The following is a 20,943-nucleotide window of genomic DNA, read 5'->3' as shown; positions in this document are numbered from 1 at the left end:
GTTCAGAAATCAATATTTTGTGGAATAACCCTGATTTTCAATCACAGCTTTCATGCGTCTTGGCATGCTCTCCACCAGTCTTTCACATTGCTGTTGGGTGACTTTATGCCACTCCTGGCACAAAAATTCAAGCAGCTCACCTTTGTTTGATGGCTTGTGACCATCCATCTTCCTCTTGATCACATTCCAGAGGTTTTCAATGGGGTTCAGGTCTGGAGATTGGGCTGGCCATGACGGTCTTGATCTGGTGGTTTTCCATCCACACCTTGATTGACCTGGCTGTGTGGCATGGAACATTGTCCTGCTGGAAAAACCAATCCTCAGAGTTGGGGAACATTGTCAGAGCAGAAGGAAGCAAGTGTTCTTCCAGGACAACCTTGTACGTGGCTTGATTCATGAGTCCTTCACAAAGACAAATCTGCCCGATTCCAGCCTTGCTGAAGCACCTCCAGATCATCACCGATCCTCCACCAAATTTCACAGTGGGTGCGAGACACTGTGGCTTGTAGGACTCTCCAGGTCTCCGTCTAACCATTAGACGACCAGGTGTTGGGCAAAGCTGAAAATTGGATTCATCAGAGAAGATGACCTTACTCCAGTCCTCTACGGTCCAATCCTTATGGTCTTTTGCAAACCTCAGCCTGGCTCTTCTTTGCTTCTCATTGACGAAGGGCTTTTTTCTAGCTTTGCACGATTTCAGCCCTGCCCCGAGGAGCCTGTTTCGAACCGTCCTCGCCGTGCACTTCACCCCAGCTGCCGTTTGCCATTCCTTTTGTAGGTCACTTGATGTCATCCTACGGTTGTTGAGTGACATTCAAATGAGTTGGCGGTCATCCCGGTCAGTGGAAAGTCGTTTTCGCCCTCTGCCAGTTTGTAGCTTTGTTGTCCACAATGTCTGCTGCTTGACCTTGTTCTTATGAACCACCGTCTTTGAAATTTTAAGGATGGAAGCAACGTGATGCTCACTGTATCCCTCTGCCAGTAAAGCCAGAATTGAACCCTTCTTTTCCTCACTCAAAACTTTTCTTTTCAACTCTTTTGGTCGTTCCATGTTCTTTCCATTTCCTAATGATGGAGCTCACTGCTCTTAAGAACTTTCAACACTATAAATTGTTTTATACCCTTCCCCAGATATATGCCTCCTCAAAATTCTATCTCTGAGTTCTACAGATAGTTCCTTGGACTTCATGGTAGAGTTTCTGCTCTGACATGCACTGTCAACTCGGGGGGGGGGGGGGGGCAAATGGACCGATAGGTTAAAGGAGGGATTGTTGAATTGAGGTTTGGAGAAGCGGATTATTGGTGGATTGAGACATACAGAAGGGGGAACAAATTGATGGGGTATTGAAAGGAGCAGAGTGTGGATGGAAGACATACAGGGGAAACAAACTCACCTCAACACATGCTTCCCTCCCCACCTTCCACCCCAAATTATTTGACAAGGGGCAAAGGTCTACCTACACGTAGACAATTAAAATAACTCGTCCTCTGGTCTCCTACATGTCCATGTATGCGCCCCCTATGGTGTACGTTTCCACAAGTGTGTGTGTGTGTGTGTGTGTGTGTGTGTGTGTGTGTGTGTGTGTGTGTGTGTGTGTGTGTGTGTGTGTGTGTGTGTGTGTGTGTGTGTGTGTGTGTGTGTGTGTGTGTGTGTGTGATCACGCACACACACACACACACACACACATCAGACAAGTGTAGGTTCTTCAAGGTAGAAAGAGAAAGCACGAGCTTCTTTCTATGGGGATGTAAAACACTCAGCACAGCTGTATACACAAAGGTACAACAATGTATGTAGAGCAATGCACACGCACCTCTGCAGAAATTTCAATATCCCAGTCCCACAAAAGTCACGGGAACATGAACCAAAAGCAATCATTGAAAACGAGGACATGATTCTCACGTATGACCTGATGATCCCATCCAGCATGAGCATAAAAACCAAATCACTGCGACCAGATATATTACTCAGATACAAAAGGAAAAGAAGGCGTTTTTATTTGAGGCTTCAGTACCCTGTGATTTTGGTTTGAATAATGCAGAAATCGAGAAAATGACCAAATATCAAGACCTCAAGTGAAAAGTTCCTGGAAGCTGAAGAGTGCCAAATTGTACCAGTGATAATTGGAGCAATGGGAATGATAACGAAGAACCTCACAAAGATCTGACATACCATCCCTGGGAACATTACCACAAACAAACTACAGTTGGAGGCTGTCCGGGCTCAGTGACGATCCTGAAAAGAGTCCTCGGAACAAAACTTTGAACAACACAACTTCACAACTTAAGTCATGAATCACGATACTTCACTGAAATGAATATGGATACTTCAAATCCTGGAAGGGCTCCATTCCACCTTCTGAAACCCAAATTATTGAGATACACACACGCATGCACACACGTGTCTTTTCTGGGGGCAGCTATTATTCCAAGAAAGATGTAGGAATGGTTTCACGTGATCATTTTTCGTGATATACCTTTTTAAGTTTACATACTTTTTGAAGTAACCTTCTTTACATTTTGAAATAACATCCCTAAATCCTTTTGCATTAAAAAAAATAAGTTTTTATTACCTGTATATTTCACAGAACTTTGTAAATTTTGTGCATGTGCCTGATGTTTTTTTGTTTTGTTTTGATTTTTTGGAGGGAATTTTACGGACAATGTGAGCACTGTATCTTGTTCGAGAACATTTTTGAATGCAACACATTTTTTGTATCCACTGATTTAGGCTCCTGGAGGAGCTAAACGAGCAAGGTGCATAAACTTCTGAAGAGTATTGAGATGCGGGGAGGTGGGCTGGGTGTGCAAGATGGGGATGAACATACACGTGGAGGGAAGGAGGGATAACATTATTAAAAAAAAATCAGTGACAATGGCCCAGAGAAGTGCCATTGTTACTCATTTATGAATCGTCCAGTGTGCTGCAGTATGTGGAAGTTGAAACCTGTAATCTCGGCATCCTGAGCTAAATACGTGAATATGAGAATATGAAGCAAGCACACCATTTTCAGTGTGTACCTTGGTACCAGTGAGTGCCTGTGAAAGACCCTGAGATCTTTTGCTTCCACTCAATTGCAGCCTCCACAGCTGGTATCGCATTCAAAAAGTTTTAGGATTAATATTTGTGTGAAGACGGAGGTGTATGAAGCTATGTTCTCCACCAACGAAGTACTAATTGTCCAGTAATGCATTGAGAAATGATTTAGAGGTGAGCGTGTCCCCTCCTGAGATCTTTCACTCTGCAAGACAGACACAACTTACTAACTCTATTTTCCCACACAAGGATTTGTAAAAGCAACCAAGAAATAAGGAGAATGACGTCCTCTGTAATTTGTGGCAAGATGTGCTGTTGATTTTGATATCGCAGAGGTTCATTTTCATGGGAATCATATAGTCTTAAGCCGAAATAAAAGTGATATATTGTGGAACTTATTTTGCAAAGCATATGCTGTGCTTTTGAAGCTGGCATTTTTACCCCTGATTATAATGTTCTCTACCTCGAGAATCAATGTGTAGTTTGTTTTTGCAAGTCTCACTCCTTTCGTTTCAAACTGGAAAATCTATATTCCAAGTTCCTTTGCCTTACCTTGGGTGGAATGTAAGCAAGCTCAGGCAAATCCTTCAACGGAGTTTCACTGGATACATTCCTCAAACTCTCATTTTTGCAGCCATGCGATCACCTTGGCAGGTTTGATTAAACAACAACTGCAATAGTTAATCTTCCATGACATTTTATCCAGCTGAAAGAAAGTCGGAGAGGCAGGTGATGAGCAAGCGAAATGAAAACCACAAGAACTAGTTTCTGTTAACAGAATTAGGGAAGTATCATTAGAATTCAATGCCCTTCATTTAGATATTAATGCCATAGTACTGTTAACTGTGTTGTTTTTCTCCTGTTAAAAAAGACTGCACAAATGGAAACTCAAAGCAAACCTCAGAAACGGTTATTAGATGTGATCTTTATCACATTTCCCCATTTATTCCCTTATTTTATAAATGCACCATTGAGCAGAAATGTATGGTTCCTACAATTTATGGAAGATGTGATGTTGCCGTGGTGTGAGGTGGGTTGGATCACGGGTGGAAAGCAAGGGTTGTGGAAGATTAGGGGTTGCGATAGTAGAATGTATGGGTTGTGGTGGTGGAATGCACAGGTTTGCGGGTGGTGGAAGGTCTTGGATCACGACAATGGAAGGCTCGGTGTTGTGGCAGTTGAAAGTGAGGTTTTTTTTGGCATTGGAAGTGCGGAGTCACGGCATTGGAAGGCGTGGGATTGCAGGCAGTGCAAGGTGTGGGATCATGCTGGCGCAAGACGCGGGGCCATTCTGGTTCAAGGCGTGTGGTCATGGCAGCGTAAGGCACAGGGTCATGTCGCCAAAGCACAAGGTTGTGCCAATGCATGGCACAGGTTGTGCCTATGCAAGGCATGTGGTTATGATGGTGCAAGTCACGGTGATATGTGTGCTGTATCACGTGATTGGGTTTTCGTATATCATGACTCGCCCGTGAGGGTTGGCAGAAATGTACATCAGGACGCGCAATAAAGCGGAGTTGCTGCTAACACTCTTGCTTCTCGTGTTCCACTGCACCTCGTACACCATAATATGGAGCACATATTTGCGGCACTTGAATGCGTGGGGTTATGTCATTGGAAGGCATGGGGTGTTGAAAGGCACCGGGTGGTAACATTGGAAGGCGCAGGATCGCGGCGTTAGAAGACGCGTGGTCGTGGCGTTGGAAGGCGTGGGGTTGTGGCGTTGGAAGGCGTTGGGTCGTGGCGTTGGAAGGCGTGGGGTCAAGGCGGTGGAAGGCGCGGGGTCGAGGCGGTGGAAGGCGCGGGGTCGAGGCGGTGGAAGGCGCGGGGTCGAGGCGGTGGAAGGCGCGGGGTCGAGGCGGTGGAAGGCGCGGGTCAATGTGGTGGAAGTCGCGGGGTCGAGGCGTTGGAAGGCACGGGGTCGAGGCGGTGGAAATCGCGGGGTCGAGGCGTTTGAAGGTGCGGGGTCGAGGCGGTGGAAGGCGCGGGGTCAATGTGGTGGAAGGCGCAGGGTCGAGGCGGTGGAAGTCGCGGGGTCGAGGCGTTTGAAGGCGTGGGGTCGAGGCGTTTGAAGGCGCGGGGTCGAGGCGTTGGAAGGCGCGGGGTCGAGGCGGTGGAAGGCGCAGGGTCGAGGCGGTGGAAGGCGCAGGGTCGAGGCGGTGGAAGGCGCGGGGTCGAGGCGGTGGAAGGCGCGGGGTCGAGGCATTGGAAGGCGTGGGGTCGCGTCGTTGGAAGGCACGGGGTCGAGGCGGTGGAAGGCGTGTGGTCACGGTGTTGGAAGGCGTGGGGTCAAGGCGGTGGAAGGCGCGGGTTCGAGGAATTGGAAGGCGTGGGGTCGCGTCGTTGGAAGGCACGGGGTCGAGGCGGTGGAAGGCGTGTGGTCACGGTGTTGGAAGGCGCGGGGTCGAGGCGGTGGAAGTCGCAGGGTCGAGGCGTTGGAAGTTGCGGGGTCGATGTGGTGGAAGGCGCGGGGTCGAGACGGTGGAAGGCGCGGGGTCGAGACGGTGGAAGGCGCGGGGTCGAGGCGGTGGAAGTCGCGGGGTCGAGGCGTTTGAAGGCGCGGGGTCGAGGCGTTGGAAGGCGCGGGGTCGAGGCGGTGGAAGGTGCGGGGTGGAGGCGGTGGAAGGCGCGGGGTCGAGGCATTGGAAGGCGCGGGGTCGAGGCGGTGGAAGGCGCGGGGTCGAGGCGGTGGAAGGCGCGGGGTCGAGGCATTGGAAGGCGTGGGGTCGCGTCGTTGGAAGGCACGGGGTCGAGGCGGTGGAAGGCGTGTGGTCACGGTGTTGGAAGGCGTGGGGTCGAGGCGGTGGAAGGCGCGGGGTCGAGGCATTGGAAGGCGTGGGGTCGCGTCGTTGGAAGGCACGGGGTCGAGGCGGTGGAAGGCGTGTGGTCACGGTGTTGGAAGGCATGGGGTCGAGGCGGTGGAAGGCGCGGGGTCGAGGAATTGGAAGGCGTGGGGTCGCGTCGTTGGAAGGCACGGGGTCGAGGCGGTGGAAGGCGTGTGGTCACGGTGTTGGAAGGTGCGGGGTCAATTTGGTGGAAGGCGCGGGGTCAAGGCGGTGGAAGGCCCGGGGTCACGGTGTTGGAAGGCGCGGGGTCGAGGCGGTGGAAGGCCCGGGGTCACGGTGTTGGAAGGCGCGGGGTCGAGGCGGTGGAAGGCCCGGGGTCGAGGCGGTGGAAGTCGCGGGGTCGAGGCGGTGGAAGTCGCGGGGTCGATGTGGTGGAAGTCGCGGGGTTGAGGCGGTGGAAGGCGCGGGGTCGAGGCGGTGGAAGGCCTGGGGTCGATGTGGTGGAAGGCGCGGGGTCGAGGCGGTGGAAGGCCCGGGGTCGATGTGGTGGAAGGCGCGGGGTCGAGGCGGTGGAAGGTGCGGGATCGAGGCGGTGGAAGGCGCGGGGTCGAGGCGGTGGAAGGCCTGGGGTCGATGTGGTGGAAGGCCCGGGGTCGATGTGGTGGAAGGCGCGGGGTCGAGGCGGTGGAAGGTGCGGGGTCGAGGCGGTGGAAGGCGCGGGGTCGAGGCGGTGGAAGGCCCGGGGTCGAGGCGGTGGAAGGCGCGGGGTCGAGGCGGTGGAAGGCCCGGGGTCGAGGCGGTGGAAGGCGCGGGGTCGAGGCGGTGGAATGCCCGGGGTCGATGTGGTGGAAGTCGCGGGGTCGAGGCGGTGGAAGTCGCGGGGTCGAGGCGGTGGAAGTCGCGGGGTCGAGGCGGTGGAAGGCGCGGGGTCGAGGCGGTGGAAGGCGCGGGGTCGAGGCGGTGGAAGGCGCGGGGTCGAGGCGGTGGAAGGCGCGGGGTCGAGGCGGTGGAAGGCGCGGGGTCGAGGTGGTGGAAGTCGCGGGGTCGAGGCAGTGGAGGCGCTGGAATGTCCTTGGTTACGGTTGTGTGAGGCATGAGGTAATTCGTTTGTCGAATCCTCCACCATCGTTTCCTTCGAAATACACACAATTCCACCTGTTTTCAATCATCTGTGGCTTCGATCTGGCTGTCTCCACAGATTGCTGTTGAATTTTACCAAGTGGTAAGTTATTACTTCATGTTCGATGGTTGTTTTTATATTCATATTTGAAATGAAATTGTTTTTCTGGTTCTCACATCCAACAGCACACATTTGCTTTGTTTCACTTTTCCCCCAGAACTCCTCAGAACATTTGTTTCTCACATGTCCACCATCTTTTCATCTGTTTGGGTAATTTTTAAAATTTGCTTGTTCTTTTTGCAGTGGCAGTGCAACTTGCTTTCTAAAAAGTAAAATTATCTATTGTAAGGATGTTCACTTCGCACACAAGTCTTCGAACATTAGATCATACGTGTGTGTGTGTGTGTGTGTGTGTGTGTGTGTGTGTGTGTGTGTGTGTGTGTGTGTGTGTGTGTGTGTGTGTGTGTGTGTGTGTGTGTGTGTGTGTGTGTGTGTGTGTGTGTGTCTATGCCATGCAATCGAATGGAAGGAACCAGGCATATTATGCAGACCACTTATGTTGTGCTGTTACTAAGTAGTGATTGAAAATAACTCACACGTCAGATCTCCACAATGGCTCGGTCATCTGTCCATTGCTTTGAAGGTGATCTCTTTCTGGTCCCTCTTCATTGGTACGTCCGGGTCACCATTTCGTGGAGGAATGGAGATCATGCAAGTCGTTGTTCCATTCACGATGGTGCGATGTTGCTCAAACCGTTTTGGTCGCAATGTCCTTCTCGTAGATCTTTGCTCGTATTTCTGGTTGACTGCTTGAATGATCTTATCTCCTCTTATCGAATATTGTTTGACATTTTCATCATTCCTCAATGTTTTTCAGTCTTTGCATTTTTTTCTCTCCCTCATGCTCTCAACAATCTGTTTTCACTCCTGGTGCTCAAGGAGACCATATTGTGCTTTTTTTTTAATCTAGTGTTAGCTCTGAGCATGGTGTGCGGCACTGGTTATATTGGTGCGACATCGAGATCGAGATCCAGTCTTTCGTTGTGCGCTTGGAGCAATTCCACCGTTGGTTCCTCATTCTCTGTGCTCATCGTGGTGCTACTTCGCTCTCTGTCCTTCATTTCCCTTTGCAGCATATAATCCCAGAACAAATGCAATTATTTTTTATGAACATGAATGATTGTCATTTACAAATAAGTAAATTAAGTATATTGTACTATAAAGAATGTCGTTATTATTTTTATAAATGCTTCTTTAACTAAAAGGAAGTGGTGAAATTTCGTATGTATGTACGTATGTATGTGTGTTTTTTTTATGCTTGAGGATTGAATTCGGATTTTCAGACTTTGAGAAGATTATATGATGTTGCTTTGTCAGTCAATTAAGTGGAGATTAGTAGATGGGAGAAGAAGGTTAGAAGCCATTGATAGAAGTGAGTGACCAGATAAGTTCAAGCTATGGTGTTACCATTATGGGTCTTTACCAAGGCTTCTGTGGCCATCTGATGTACTAGTATATCTGGACTTGGTGGAGACCATCGAAGAGAATTAGTCGTCGGTTGAGAACATGCTTCACGTACCTCCTCCTCTCACCATCGCCACCTATTTTCTAATACAGGATGTAAAAAGGAGCGGTGTCTGTATGTTTGTTTGTCTGTCTGTCCGGTAACTACTCCGAGACCCTTGGGCTGATCGACACCAAGTTTTCAGGGTTATACTCAAGGGACCTCCACTTATATTTTTGGTGAAACGTTTTTCAAGAAAATTTGGAAAAATATATATTTTTGAACTTTTGGAGCTTTTTTTTTTTTGGATTACTCATTGGTCCTGTTATTTGGATGATTTCTCCATTGTGGAGGACCAGTCCCATCACTTTTTCCAGGTAACTACTCTGAGACGAAGGATGAGATGGAGAGGATGGGAAATTCCTTTCCAAGACTTTCGTAGCACATTGCCTATTGAGAGTGGGCTGAAAAGTGCACTCCCGCCCTCCACGGGGAGTACCCGCGAGTGCATGATAAAAGCATCAAATTGTCTCACTTTGAGAACGCTATCAGAGTTCCACTAAGAGCATGCTTCAGCACTCTGCTGACCCTCTGTTGTGAGGGAAACGGATGGAAATTCAGGAATGGAGTGTCATGCATTACTTTATTGAGGCAGAGTATAGATATAAGCACAGATATATTTTGGGGGTGACACAGGAAAACAAGGCCTTGGTTGAAAAATGAACATGTTTTGATAGCCCCTTTCCACTTAGGGGAGGTGTGTGTGTGTGTGTGTGTGTGTGTGTGTGTGTGTGTGTGTGTGTGTGTGTGTGTGTGTGTGTGTGTGTGTGTGTGTGTGTGTGTGTGTGCACGTGCAACAGAGAGAGAGGGGGACAGAACGGAGTTTTGGAAGGCCTTCAGAATGCTGCTGCGTTTACTGTAAGGTTCAAGTTAAGAATTGATTTACATAAAAGGGATTTTACCTTTGGGACAAGGGATTGACAGAGGCCATCCATGAAAGAAAACAAATATATTATGAGGCTTTGCATGTGGAATTTAAACCGTGGGTTTGGCCCCTGAAAGTTTTAGGTGGTGCATTTTTGCTGTTGAGTTTTAGTTGCTGAAGGTTGTTGGACTTTCTGGGAGAAATGTGATAAAGTTGCGGGAACATTAACCAGAGTGTCGGCTTGAATATCAGCATGGAGACTTTTGATAATTGCAATTATACGTGTCTGTGTGCCTGTCTCCATGACAGGTGACTGTCCATATGTGGGTATGTGCGGGCGTGTTTTAATACTTTACTGACTTGTATTACTTTTTCCAGGTAACTACTCTGAGACGAAGGATGAGATGGAGAGGATGGGAAATTCCTTTCCAAGACTTTCTTATTATTACTGTATTCTTAAAAAGACTTCTTAAAAGTATTACTGTTGTTATCTTCATTATTATTATTATTTGTGAAAGAACACCGTTTGAAGAAGAAATGAAAGATACGCAAGTGTATTATTTTGTTTCCTGAGTATGTTTGTTTATTTGTCTCTCTGTGAGTCACACAGTCAGAAAACTTATCAGCAAATTTGTTTTGTATAACAATCAATCATGTGAAACGCTTGATATGTCAGAAGGGTGCAGTTGATTCCTCCATTTGCTGCTGTGACATCCTTCATCCCTCATCCTTCAGATAGACAGGCAGCAGCCTCTTCCCTCTCTCTTCAGACCTTGACGGAATCACAAACTGGTCAAACACTTGGAATGTCTTTTAATCCTGAGAAATCTCTCTCTCTCTCTATCTCTATCTCTATCTCTCTCTCCCCCTTTCAAAGAAGTTGTCACTCAAATTATTGGGCAAGCCACATTTTGACGTTGGCCTTCAAAGCCATTTGCCAACTGGACTTCCTCCATTGTGCATAGTCTTTCTCAGCACATCTAAACTCCTATCCACCTACAATTGGCCTTCATCTGCAGCTTGATGGAATACTGCTTTCCCCTCTGGGCTGGTGCTCTTGCCTCACACCTTGCTCAGCTTGATGCAGTGGAAACCAAGGCCTCCAAATCAGTGGAATCTCCTGCAATGAAGCAGAGTCTATATGAGCCTGTCTCTTTGTCTTCTTCCACCTCCTTTCTGTTCTTGCAACCTCTGCTCTTGCTGTGGTTTGTCCCACTGCCCCCCTCCCCCTTCAGGTATCTGCAAGATGCACGAGGTCCACCAGTAACCTCCGAGTTGAACTCCCAAAATCCAGGATCACCGATCATCTGCACTCATTCGTTCTTCTTTTCTTTTCCCCACCTGTGGAACAAACTTTCACATTCTCTTCAATCCCATTCTTCCCTCCAGGTCTTCAAGACAGCTCATGCTTATCACCATCTCAGATCATCTCTCATCGAAAATCATAATCCTTTATACACCCATTAACCTCCCCTCCCTCCATATTTTTCTTCTGAATCCATCTTATCCACCCCTGCATCCTCCCCTACCCCTCAGCCTTATCTGCACCTTCCTTGTTTGTGCATCTCTTTTTATTTTCTCCCTTGATCCTGCTGTTGGTATTTCCTCCTTCTTTTTTCTACTGTTACTTTTGTTATGTTAAATCCTGATCCATTCTGTGTTTCAGCTCTTCCATGAGTCTTGACTGTATGCATATAAGGTGAAATGTTTGAGATTTCCAAATTGCTGTTTCCATCACAATTATTTTTCTTTGTATTTCACAAGTATCGGGCAATGCATGACATCTTCCTTGTTGTTTATTTATGCATTATGAACAAAGATGAAACTTTTCTGGTGGTCACGGCAGACCACTCGCATACATTCTTCCTCGGAGGATACGCCGTGAATGGAAACCCCATCTTTCATGAGTTCCTGGGGAGATGAGGCAAAGCTGTTGAATTAATACCAGGTGGGGTTGACTCAGCCTGTCATCCTTCTGAGGTGGGCAAAATGAGTAACAGCTTGCTGGGATGATTGAGCCATTCGAGTATCCTGCGTCAGCATGGTGACCTCTCCAGGATTATGCCCAATGGCCCACGAGACTACTTCGGCAGCACTGACGCTCTGTTCAGAGTATGGTCCCAATGGATGGATTACCATGAAAGCTTTACTTTAATTACGTTTTCCTCTCGATTTCATCATCATTTCTACCGAGTGCAGTCATCTGACTTCCAACTGTCACTCAATTCACCATCTTTGGAAGGCCCCCTGTTGCTATCACGATGTCAGTTCAGGTCAGGTTTGGGAGATGCACCGGAGCAGCGCTTCACTCTTGGACTGTTCCTTGGTGAACCTATCATGATGGCTGGCTGGATATACTGTAGTTGCACTGATCTCTGCAGACTCACTAAAAGAAAAATAAACTCCTGAAAGGTTCTAATGTTAATTTGTCAGAACATTCTTTTTTCGCATTCACATGATGATCCAGGTAGTCAGCTTGTGTTGCGACATTTTCGGCACATATTTGTTAATCCTATTATCACATATATTAATAATTGCTATTTAAAAACGTTAATGTTTACAATTTACATTTGGGGATTAAATATCAAGTTGGAATTTAAGTTATCATTTAAACCCTTCTGGGGAAATGTTTCTTTTTTCGACATCGAGAGCCGAATTTACGAAAGGCGTTTAGGAATTAAACGTGTGTAGAATCTGTAATCGTGCAATGATCACCTGTTCAAAGTTAGTGGCCTATCGCCGAAGAGTGATTTATGTAATGCGGATCAAAACCTCATCACAATTCGCCTTTAAATAACAAAATATACTTTTACACACTGGCAAGGGCATGTTTAAGAGTGTGTTTAAGGCCTTGAAGCAAGCATTGCATCGCTTTCATTGATAGTTTACATGAGACGGTGAATATGGATGGTTAGGAATGCTTGATTTAGCTCAAGAGGAAGCAGAAGAGGGTAGGGATAGGGCAGTTCACTGGCATGCATTGAGAATCTTCGAGGATAGATGCAATGCTTTGGAGAAGTTTGACAATATCAAATTTGTCCGGCTTCTCTTGTCTTGGATTGTTCCTTGGTGAACCTTGATTGCTTCGATTAAACCCAGTCATTGCTATAATAAAAATAAATTGTCCCTCCTTGTCTTGCCTGAATCACATGTTGCCTTCGTTGGAACACACGAACTAAAAATAAATGTAAGCGAGGCCAATGTAGAGTCATTTAGGTAAATTGGTTAGGTAACCTCTTATATGGCACGCTGAACAAAATAAATATTTAAAAGGCATTGAATCATAACTTAGGCACACACAACTAATCGACTGTTTATCTCCCTTTTTCAAATTGCTATTTAGATGGCCAATTCGCTGTGTGGTTTGTCATCGCTCAATGGTTAGGCATGTATTAGCAAGACGCTCACTAAATGCCTTTCGTAGATTCAGCCCTAAAATTTTGAATACCTAAAACTAGTCTAATTTACATGTATGTTGCACGAAAGAAAGGAATGTTCACTGTCATCAAATGTCTACTGTTGACTGCAAGTTAATTTCACCAAACTGATTGTCATGTTGACCTCTTGATCTACCTTGTAGGACATTTCTGACCTTCATCCAGAAGAGTTTCTGTGCACCAATGTCATATGGTGGCCAGTTGATATAAGTTCTGCTTCTCATGAATTTTCTTAACTGGTGGTAGTTTGACAGTTCGTGGCTCTGTATTTCTTCCAGGAAAATGAGAATGAGAACATCACAGTGCTCCTCAAAAAGGCGGTATCCAGCCAGCTGGAGCTCCATGTTGCACCACTCACTTTGGAGGAAGTTTCGACTCACAACGCAAATGGTTTTGCGGCTATTTCGAATGCTGTCGGCAATGTTGTCCACGATGAATTTCCCCACCTCAAAGTCACGGTGATGGAGGCAAAGTTTGAAGTGAGGCGGGTTGGCTCTTTCAAGGTTTTCTAGGAGTTCATTGAAGACCCATTGCTCATCATTGGAGCTGTAAGATACGAATGCGTCATACTGATACCTTTCTTCCCGTGTCCTGTCCGTCCTGCGTTCATGTACCCAAGCTTGCACAAAATACCAGCCATAGAGGAAATACCAGCGTCCCTTGTGATGGATTATCGGAATGATTATTAGAAATGTTAAAACCACTGTAGTGGTTAAGAAATAGACAATACCATTGTGATAGAGACACGTTGACAAATCAAAATTTACAAACTTTTGTTGCCTTTTTTGGAAGTTTACATAACAAGGGATTGCTTTTAAATAACTAACTTCAGTTTTTTTGTTGATTTTTGACCAATTTTGGAACCAAAAATTCAGACATGAACAGGACAGAGGATTGAATTTAATATTTAGTGTTTCAAGAGACTTGAGCGGTCTTATGATGGATTCGCTGATGTTTTGAAAATTATTTGATTTCATACTCAGCAACCTCAAGGATGTCAAGTCATGAAAAATCTGTTGTGGCAAGTTACTAAGTTGCATGCTTTTCAAGAAAAGCAATTGTAGTTTTGTGAGGTTTTGAAAAATATTTCGAGGGAGGCCTTTCATGGATACTGTCGACGAATAAGAAAGATCTAAAACTTCCAAATTAACCAGTGACCAAAAAGCTTGTTCCCCAAGATGTTTATCAGGATTGTTCTTGATTGTCAACCCTTTTAGCTTCTGAAGTCCCTGAAATAAGTTGTTAGGAACGTAGTTAATGCCGTGCGGTTGTTGCGATTGAAGGTTGAGTCGTTCGAGATTTCGTAAATGTGTAAATGGCGGTTGTTTTAATGCCGCTGGGCTGTTAAAAGAAATTTTGTTTTTGCCCAAATTTAGTCTTTGTAGTGAGTCTAAGCCTTGAAACATGTTTGGTCTAACCTCTTTAATCAAATTCACTGCAAGGGACAGTTGGCGAAGGTTTGGGAGGTTTTTAAAAGCAAACCGTTCAATATCCAACACTTTGTTCGATTGTAAGCTCAGCGCTGTGAGGTTTGCAAGTGGAATAAAGAATGATCTTTTTATCCTATATATGTTGTTACCTACAAATGACAAAGTTTTCAGTGATTTAAGATCTTTAAAACATGCACCATTTATATCATGTATTTGATTGTAATCCAGGTTCAAATACTTGAGGTTCTTCAAGTTAAAAAATGCCGTTGTCGGAATGTTCGAGATTTTGTTTTTACCCAAATCGAGGGACTCGAGTCGTGACAAGGGGCTAAACAAATATTCCACAACTTCAAAGTCATTTCCATTCACTCTTAATTTTCTTAAGTTTTTGAGGTTCTGCCAAGTAGTGTTTGTAATTCTGATAATTCGATTGAAACCAAGATACAAGTCTTGCACATTTATTACATGTTTAAATTCCTCTCCGACTAAGCTTTTAATACAGTTGTCTGAAATACTGAGGCTTTTTAAATGTGAGCAATTTGTTAGCTTGTCTGACTCGATGGTTGTAATTTGGTTATAGTTTGCAATCAATTTTCTTAACTTGACACGTCTGCTGAAGTCGCAAAGTTCTGACAAAGAGGAACTTCTTATGGCGAGGTTTGACACGTATAATTCGTCAAGTCTTAACAGTCCAGAATATTTTAGGACTGAGATATTCAATGGATTGTTGTTAAAAACTAAATATTTCAAATTTGTGAAGTTGAGGAACAGGTCATCTGACATGTGATAAATTTTGTTGTGGGAAAAATCAAATTTCTGTACGTACGGAAAGAACCTGCTTGAAAACTCCAGCTTTGTGATGTTATTTCTGCACAATATTAAGCACTTTACTTTGACTTCCACTTCCACTGAAAAATTTGTAATTTCATTCTGGCTTAAGTCTAAAGAGTCAAGTGTGCTCAGGCCTTTGAGAGCTTGAAAGACATTTGCAACATTGCTAAGTTTGTTCCTTGATAAAATGATATTCCGGAGACTGAATGAATGCAAGAATACACCCTTAATGATGCAGCAAAGGCAGTTATTCTCCAGGTTCAATGTTATCAACTTTTTCAGTCCGTTAAAAGATCCAATACTGAGGTTACCTATGCTGTTGCTTGAGAGGTCAAGAAGAATGAGGTTTCCAAGGCCTTTGAATGCTCCTGGAATAACAGTCTTCAGACTGTTCCGTTGGAGAATGAGTTTTTCCAGTTTTGGCAGTTGTTCAAATTGTCTTTCTTTGAGCTGTGAGATCTTGTTATGAGACAAATTGAGGGAGATGGTAAAACCAGGCAAGTCAACGAGAGCCCATGAAACGTTCTTCAACATCCAGCCACTGCAGTCCACTTCTTGCTTGCTCCAGTACATTTGCATGCAGTATCGAAAGCCATAGCAGGTCACGCTGTTGTGCTCCACTTCGAGCGAGAAAAATATCATGGAAAACAAAAAGAACACATGGAACTTCATGGTGTGACATGCACAACTGCACTTATGTCGATCAGCTTCTCCGTTTTCTCAAAAGACCAGGAAATGAACATTGCAAAAGCATATGGACATACAGATAACAGTGCCAAGCATTTTATGAGAACCCTGAGCAGTTCTTCCTCTTTTATTTCCTAGTGTTTGTTTTTTCAGACAGGTGGTGGGGTTAAAGAAAATGGGGTGAGCAGGAGAGAAGGAGGGAGGGAGAGAGAAGGGTGAGGAGGAAAGAGGGTTGAGGAGGAGAGACCCTGTATGTATGTATCAGGATGATCATTGGTTTCTTGTCGTTTATTGTCGTATGTGTATATTTTCCATACATCTTATGGGTTTGTGAATTGCATGTGTAACTGACGGGCCATGACCGACTCATGGTCACGCATCTTTTCCGCATATCTTGAGGTATTGTGAGTTGAACAAGTGACCGTGACTCGCCATGACCTGCTCATGGTCACATATGTTTTTCGCATATCATTTTGATTGTGCTTTCCATGAAGTCATTCATGGCATAAAGAGTTAAATATTCCACTGAAGAAATGTGTAATGACAACATAACAATTTGCCCTTTTGCTTTGAAGAACGGGAACAAAGGGGACGTGTGTGCGCGTGTGTGTGTGTGTGTGTGTGTGTGTGTGTGTGTGTGTGTGTGTGTGTGTGTGTGTGTGTGTGTGTGTGTGTGTGTGTGTGTGTGTGTGTGTGTGTGTGTGTGTGTGTGTGTGTGTGTCTGTGTGACAGTATTATATGAGAACGATTTCTAAGTGGGGGGCAGTATACAATTTCAATCATAATTCTGTCACATTATCGAGTGTTTCAAAATGACTCAAAAACTGTGTGCGTGCGTGTGTGCGTGCGTGTGTGCGTGCGTGTGTGCGTGCGTGTGTGCGTGCGTGTGTGCGTGTGTGCGTGTGTGCGTGCGTGTGTGCGTGCGTGTGTGCGTGCGTGTGTGCGTGCGTGTGTGCGTGCGTGTGTGTGTGTGTGTGTGTGTGTGTGTGTGTGTGTGTGTGTGTGTGTGTGTGTGTGTGTGTGTGTGTGACAACCAGGGCATGTCATGAGAATTTCCAGATTGCGATGTTGATGACGGAATATCGTGGGATCTTCACTGCTTTTATTCTTGTTGGACCACCAATTTATGGCCATTTTTTTCTTTTTAGTGGAATTACCTGCAACATGAGTGAGGGGGTGACACCCAGCCACAACAAAGTGCAATCTGACCTGCCAGGAAAGATCATCAGCATGGGTGGTGCATCAGGACAGAAGAAAAAAAAAAAGTGACGCTGTCCAAGCAGCGACTTGAGAGTGTGTGCAGCGGCACTGTGCACGACTCAGGGATACACAACAAGAGGCAAGAAGAACTGAAGACCGACAACGGCATCAGCAGTGCTGAGCGGGAATGACCTAAGAACAGGTTGGTACCATGAGAGCGGAAAACAGAGAGCGGACAGCACCACTGAGGAGAATGAGCCAACAACAGCTTCAGGACATTCGAGCTGAACAGAGAGGGTGCCAATGTCAGAGATGGATGTAGTATTAGTTGGTGATGTATATGTATACAAGACAAGCAACTGTGACAGGTGGGAAGAGGATTGATGCCTTCGGGTTGAGAGGGGGTCGGTGAGGACTTGGAGTTTGTGAGAGGTGTGTGGGGAGAATTGAGGGCTTGAATTCACATTTTGCATCTCGTGGGATTTTCACAGGTCCCTGCTTATCTATATGAATAAAAGTGTGTGTGTGTGTGTGTGTGTGTGTGTGTGTGTGTGTGTGTGTGTGTGTGTGTGTGTGTGTGTGTGTGTGTCGTTGATTGGTATCTACATATGTGGTTTTCAGAATGTGGAACGGAGTCCTCCCAGGGCAGGCTCAAAGCATCCACCTTCATTTCAGTAAGAGGTCACGATTCATGGACCAAGCTGTGAAGTTTTCTGTTCTCAAAGTTTGTGCCGAGGTCTCTCTTCAGGGTCATCGCTGAGCCCCGGACAGCTTCCAAATGTAGTTCCTTTGGTATAATATTCCCAGAGATGGTTTTCCGCTCACCTGTAAACTAGTTCCGGGGAGCTTATGTCATGGCGCGTCGTCGGTCCGTCCACAAATACTTGCAACTTCTTCTCAGAAATAACATGCAATTTCAATGAAATTTGACCATAACCTTCATCACCTGTAAAAAAAAAAGGGGGGTCTGGACTAATCTGTTACAGAGCGACGGTGCTGCCGAAGCAGTTTCTTTATCAAGGGTTATACTGGGTGGTTTCCCATTGCCTTCTGAGCAGTAGTTACAGTAGGAATTTGGAGTTTTCCAGTTGGGATGACAGTTTATAGTTGGGCAGAGATTCAAACCCAGGATAGACAGCTTGGAGGTGAGTTTGCATATCTCAAGGCCATCCTGACAGCCCTGTTTCATGGGAATCATATATTGTGTGTACTTGTGGGCAACCAAGTGGTATTGGTAGGTTTAAAGAGAGGAGTATATCTCTGTGAGAGAGTGGGAAGTGTAGAGACTGGGGTTTGAGAGAATATATATGAGTGAGAACAGGGGAAGGATGGCCAAGAAGACACCTGTATGGTATAAACAGATGAATGGTGGGTAGAGAGGGGTTTGGGAAGGAGGGTACTTGAGGGGAGTTGGTTGTGAGGCAATATTCCAACACTTCTGCATTTGCAATAGATAAATGGTCCCAATGTGTGATTCTTAACATCCTGCCATTGGTTAATTATATATCCCAAATCCATGTACTTTATTGCATATAGCCATTTGCTTGAACATTAGGATGGGAGTTTTGCTCGGATGGTATTAAGCACCCCATTGAGGTGTCTTGTCTACTATGATGTGAGACTTCCGTAGGGCCTACCATCCTGGTGCTCCACCAAAGGGGGATGCTGCTGTACTTGAAGCATGTTGTCCTTTGTTTTGGACATGTAAAACAGGTACTCTCATATGTTTGTTTTTGTTGATGTTTATTTACTTTAAGAGACAGAGAGAGTATGCCATCATTTGTCAGTGACCTGGTCAAACTTCCTGCTTTGTGATAAGCACTACCTGCTTTCAGTGAGAGTTTAGATCCTCCAAGCATAATGGGCCTGATGAGCTTCACCTTATGTACAGTATTCATTACATTCCGATTCATTCACACATAGCTGTATATAATTGGACTATTTTGTTTCATGGTATATTTGTCGACGAGTTATGGCTACACAATCAAATATCCTTTACAAACTAATAATCTGAAGGGGTACATGGAAGTAAAGGGAACATTTATTGGTCAACATTATTCGAACATGAACTATCTGATTTGTATTTACTGCAACACTCGGATTAATAATCTCTGCTCCGTGAACCTTAAAGCCAATGAGTGCTAAACTTTTTTTTGTTTGTGCGAATGTATAAAATAAACCTTTAAAAACCTTGATCTGATATGATTTCATCGGATTTCATAGGCTGGTGGAGGTTGGAGACGAGCTGGAGAAACTACATCATTATATAATTACATGCAATAGCTGTGACTTTAGGTGACTGTGCAGTTGACACTCTTTTGAAACTGCCCTTGAGAAGACTTTGGGGCAATTCCACGAGAAACGGTCCGCAGAGGTCAAATTTTAAATTTGACTGAAAAGGTTCATGTTATGTACCAAATGAAAGCTGAAAACATGTATTTTCAGATAATATCAAGATCACCGAGTTAGGTTGCTCTGTTAGCTTACATCACTCGTTGCAATTAATGAAGTCATTCTACTGAAAAGCGCAGTAAAATTGGCCCTCGATAATGCAAAGAACTATTAATTCATTAATCTTTCAATTCATTGGTACGAAGTCAACAAATGCTATCCATCAGAAGCTACCTGTATGAAGATTATTTCAAAACTAATTGAAAATAATGAGTTGTCCTTCTATGCTTAATTAACACTCAAATTCGGAGTCAGATGTCACTCCGTGACGTGTCACTTCATCACGAAAATTTGACATTTGTTTACTTTTCTCTTTAACTGGTGGATGAATAACCAAATAAATCCAGGGTCACTAAGAACTTATACCACCCAATCATTGTATAGTAAAAAAAAACAAAACATTTTAATGTACAAAAAATAAATTATAAAGAAAACTTGTTACTCCGTAACGTTACGGAGTGGCTCATTCAGTCAAGCAATTATTAACTCACCCTGAAAAAAGGTGGCGGTAGAGTAGCTGTCCCAGAATTCATTGCGTGCCAGATTTTACTTCTGTATGACAAGTTTCAAGTTTACGCGTGGTCATCTTGAGTGGTTTTGAAATCGGTTTACATCCAGCAATCGGTAAGTACAAACTACACCTCTGTTGTCACCTGCGTATATGCGTCGTAAGAGGAAAACTAGACAAATCACCGCGGATCGCCAACTTTGCAGTGGACAAGCCGAGTGAAGCCACTTACAACCTCTACTGTCAGTTTTTGTGGCCTAAAACATTTCATGATCTTTTAGATGATTCATAGAAGGGTATGGTGCAATTCATATGGATTAATTTGTCGATGCATTCATATTACAGAAAGGATGCTATTGACTGCTGCCGAGCGACAAAAGCATTTGAGACAGGCACAAAGAAAAATGCAGGGAGCTGGATGCGAAATGCAAGAGAGAGGCGCATGCTGCTAATGTTGCCAAGGCAAGGGAAAGTGAACGTGTGCATCAGCGAAGATGTTGCGCGAAGGGCAAAAACACTGTGAGTTCTGTTCCAACTTCTCGGTCTCCTGTCTACAAGAACAGCTCCAGCATCGGAAAGGCTGTTATACGAGCTTGAGAGGCCCTTCCAAAATCACTGAGGAAATGCAAAGCTGTCATCAGACGGCTTGCTGTCGGAAACGAACCTACCCGACATGAAGTTGACACGGAAAGCAAGTATGCTCCTGAGCACAAAGTTTCCGCCGATGTTAGTGATGCTGTTAAGAAATTTTATGAGCAGCCCGATATTTCATGGATGTCGTCAGAGAAGAAGGACCTTGTGATCATTAAGACTGGGAAACGGAAGGACAAGGTTCAAAAGAGTTTCCTTGTGATGACAATATGAGAGGCATACAGTTTTTTTTGTGAGAAATATACAAACATCAAGATCGGCTACGCCAAATTCGCGGAACTTCGTCCAGCCAATGTATGCCTCAATTCAAAGTTTCCGCACAATGTCTGCCTTTGCAGATATCACGAAAACATGCACCTCTTATCAGAGGCCTTGT

General features: G+C 45.1%; 1 protein-coding gene and 1 long non-coding RNA gene across 3 annotated transcripts in view; one reads left to right on the top strand and one right to left on the bottom strand.

Moving 5' to 3' along the window:
• Positions 1 to 15,876, bottom strand: part of LOC147028360 (uncharacterized) — a 22,620-nt gene extending 6,744 nt beyond the window's left edge. Inside the window, exons 1-3 of one of the 2 annotated variants that reach the window (XM_085878680.1) lie at positions 7,540 to 15,876; positions 3,590 to 3,743; positions 141 to 304 (exon numbers count right to left, since the gene is read on the bottom strand). In XM_085878680.1, the coding sequence (XP_085734806.1) occupies positions 12,878 to 15,742 (2,865 nt within the window). In that variant the 5' untranslated portion in view covers positions 15,743 to 15,876 and the 3' untranslated portion in view covers positions 141 to 304; positions 3,590 to 3,743; positions 7,540 to 12,877. The remainder of the gene's footprint in view (positions 1 to 140; positions 305 to 3,589; positions 3,744 to 7,539) is intronic. The other variant, XM_085878679.1, reaches the window with a different exon arrangement.
• On the top strand, positions 6,804 to 19,729 carry LOC147028359 (uncharacterized). The gene is made up of 3 exons (XR_015057544.1): positions 6,804 to 7,045; positions 7,161 to 7,213; positions 16,906 to 19,729. It is a non-coding gene; the product is annotated as an uncharacterized LOC147028359 (long non-coding RNA).
• The last annotated feature ends 1,214 nt before the right edge of the window (positions 19,730 to 20,943 follow it).

This window comes from Eptatretus burgeri, chromosome 4 (assembly GCF_056783735.1).
Source record: "Eptatretus burgeri isolate ZD-2024b chromosome 4, Ebu_testis_v1, whole genome shotgun sequence".
Classification (NCBI taxonomy): Eukaryota; Metazoa; Chordata; class Myxini; order Myxiniformes; family Myxinidae; genus Eptatretus; species Eptatretus burgeri.
The sequence above is the reverse complement of the archived record's forward strand: the minus strand, read 5'-3'. Positions and strand labels throughout refer to the sequence as shown.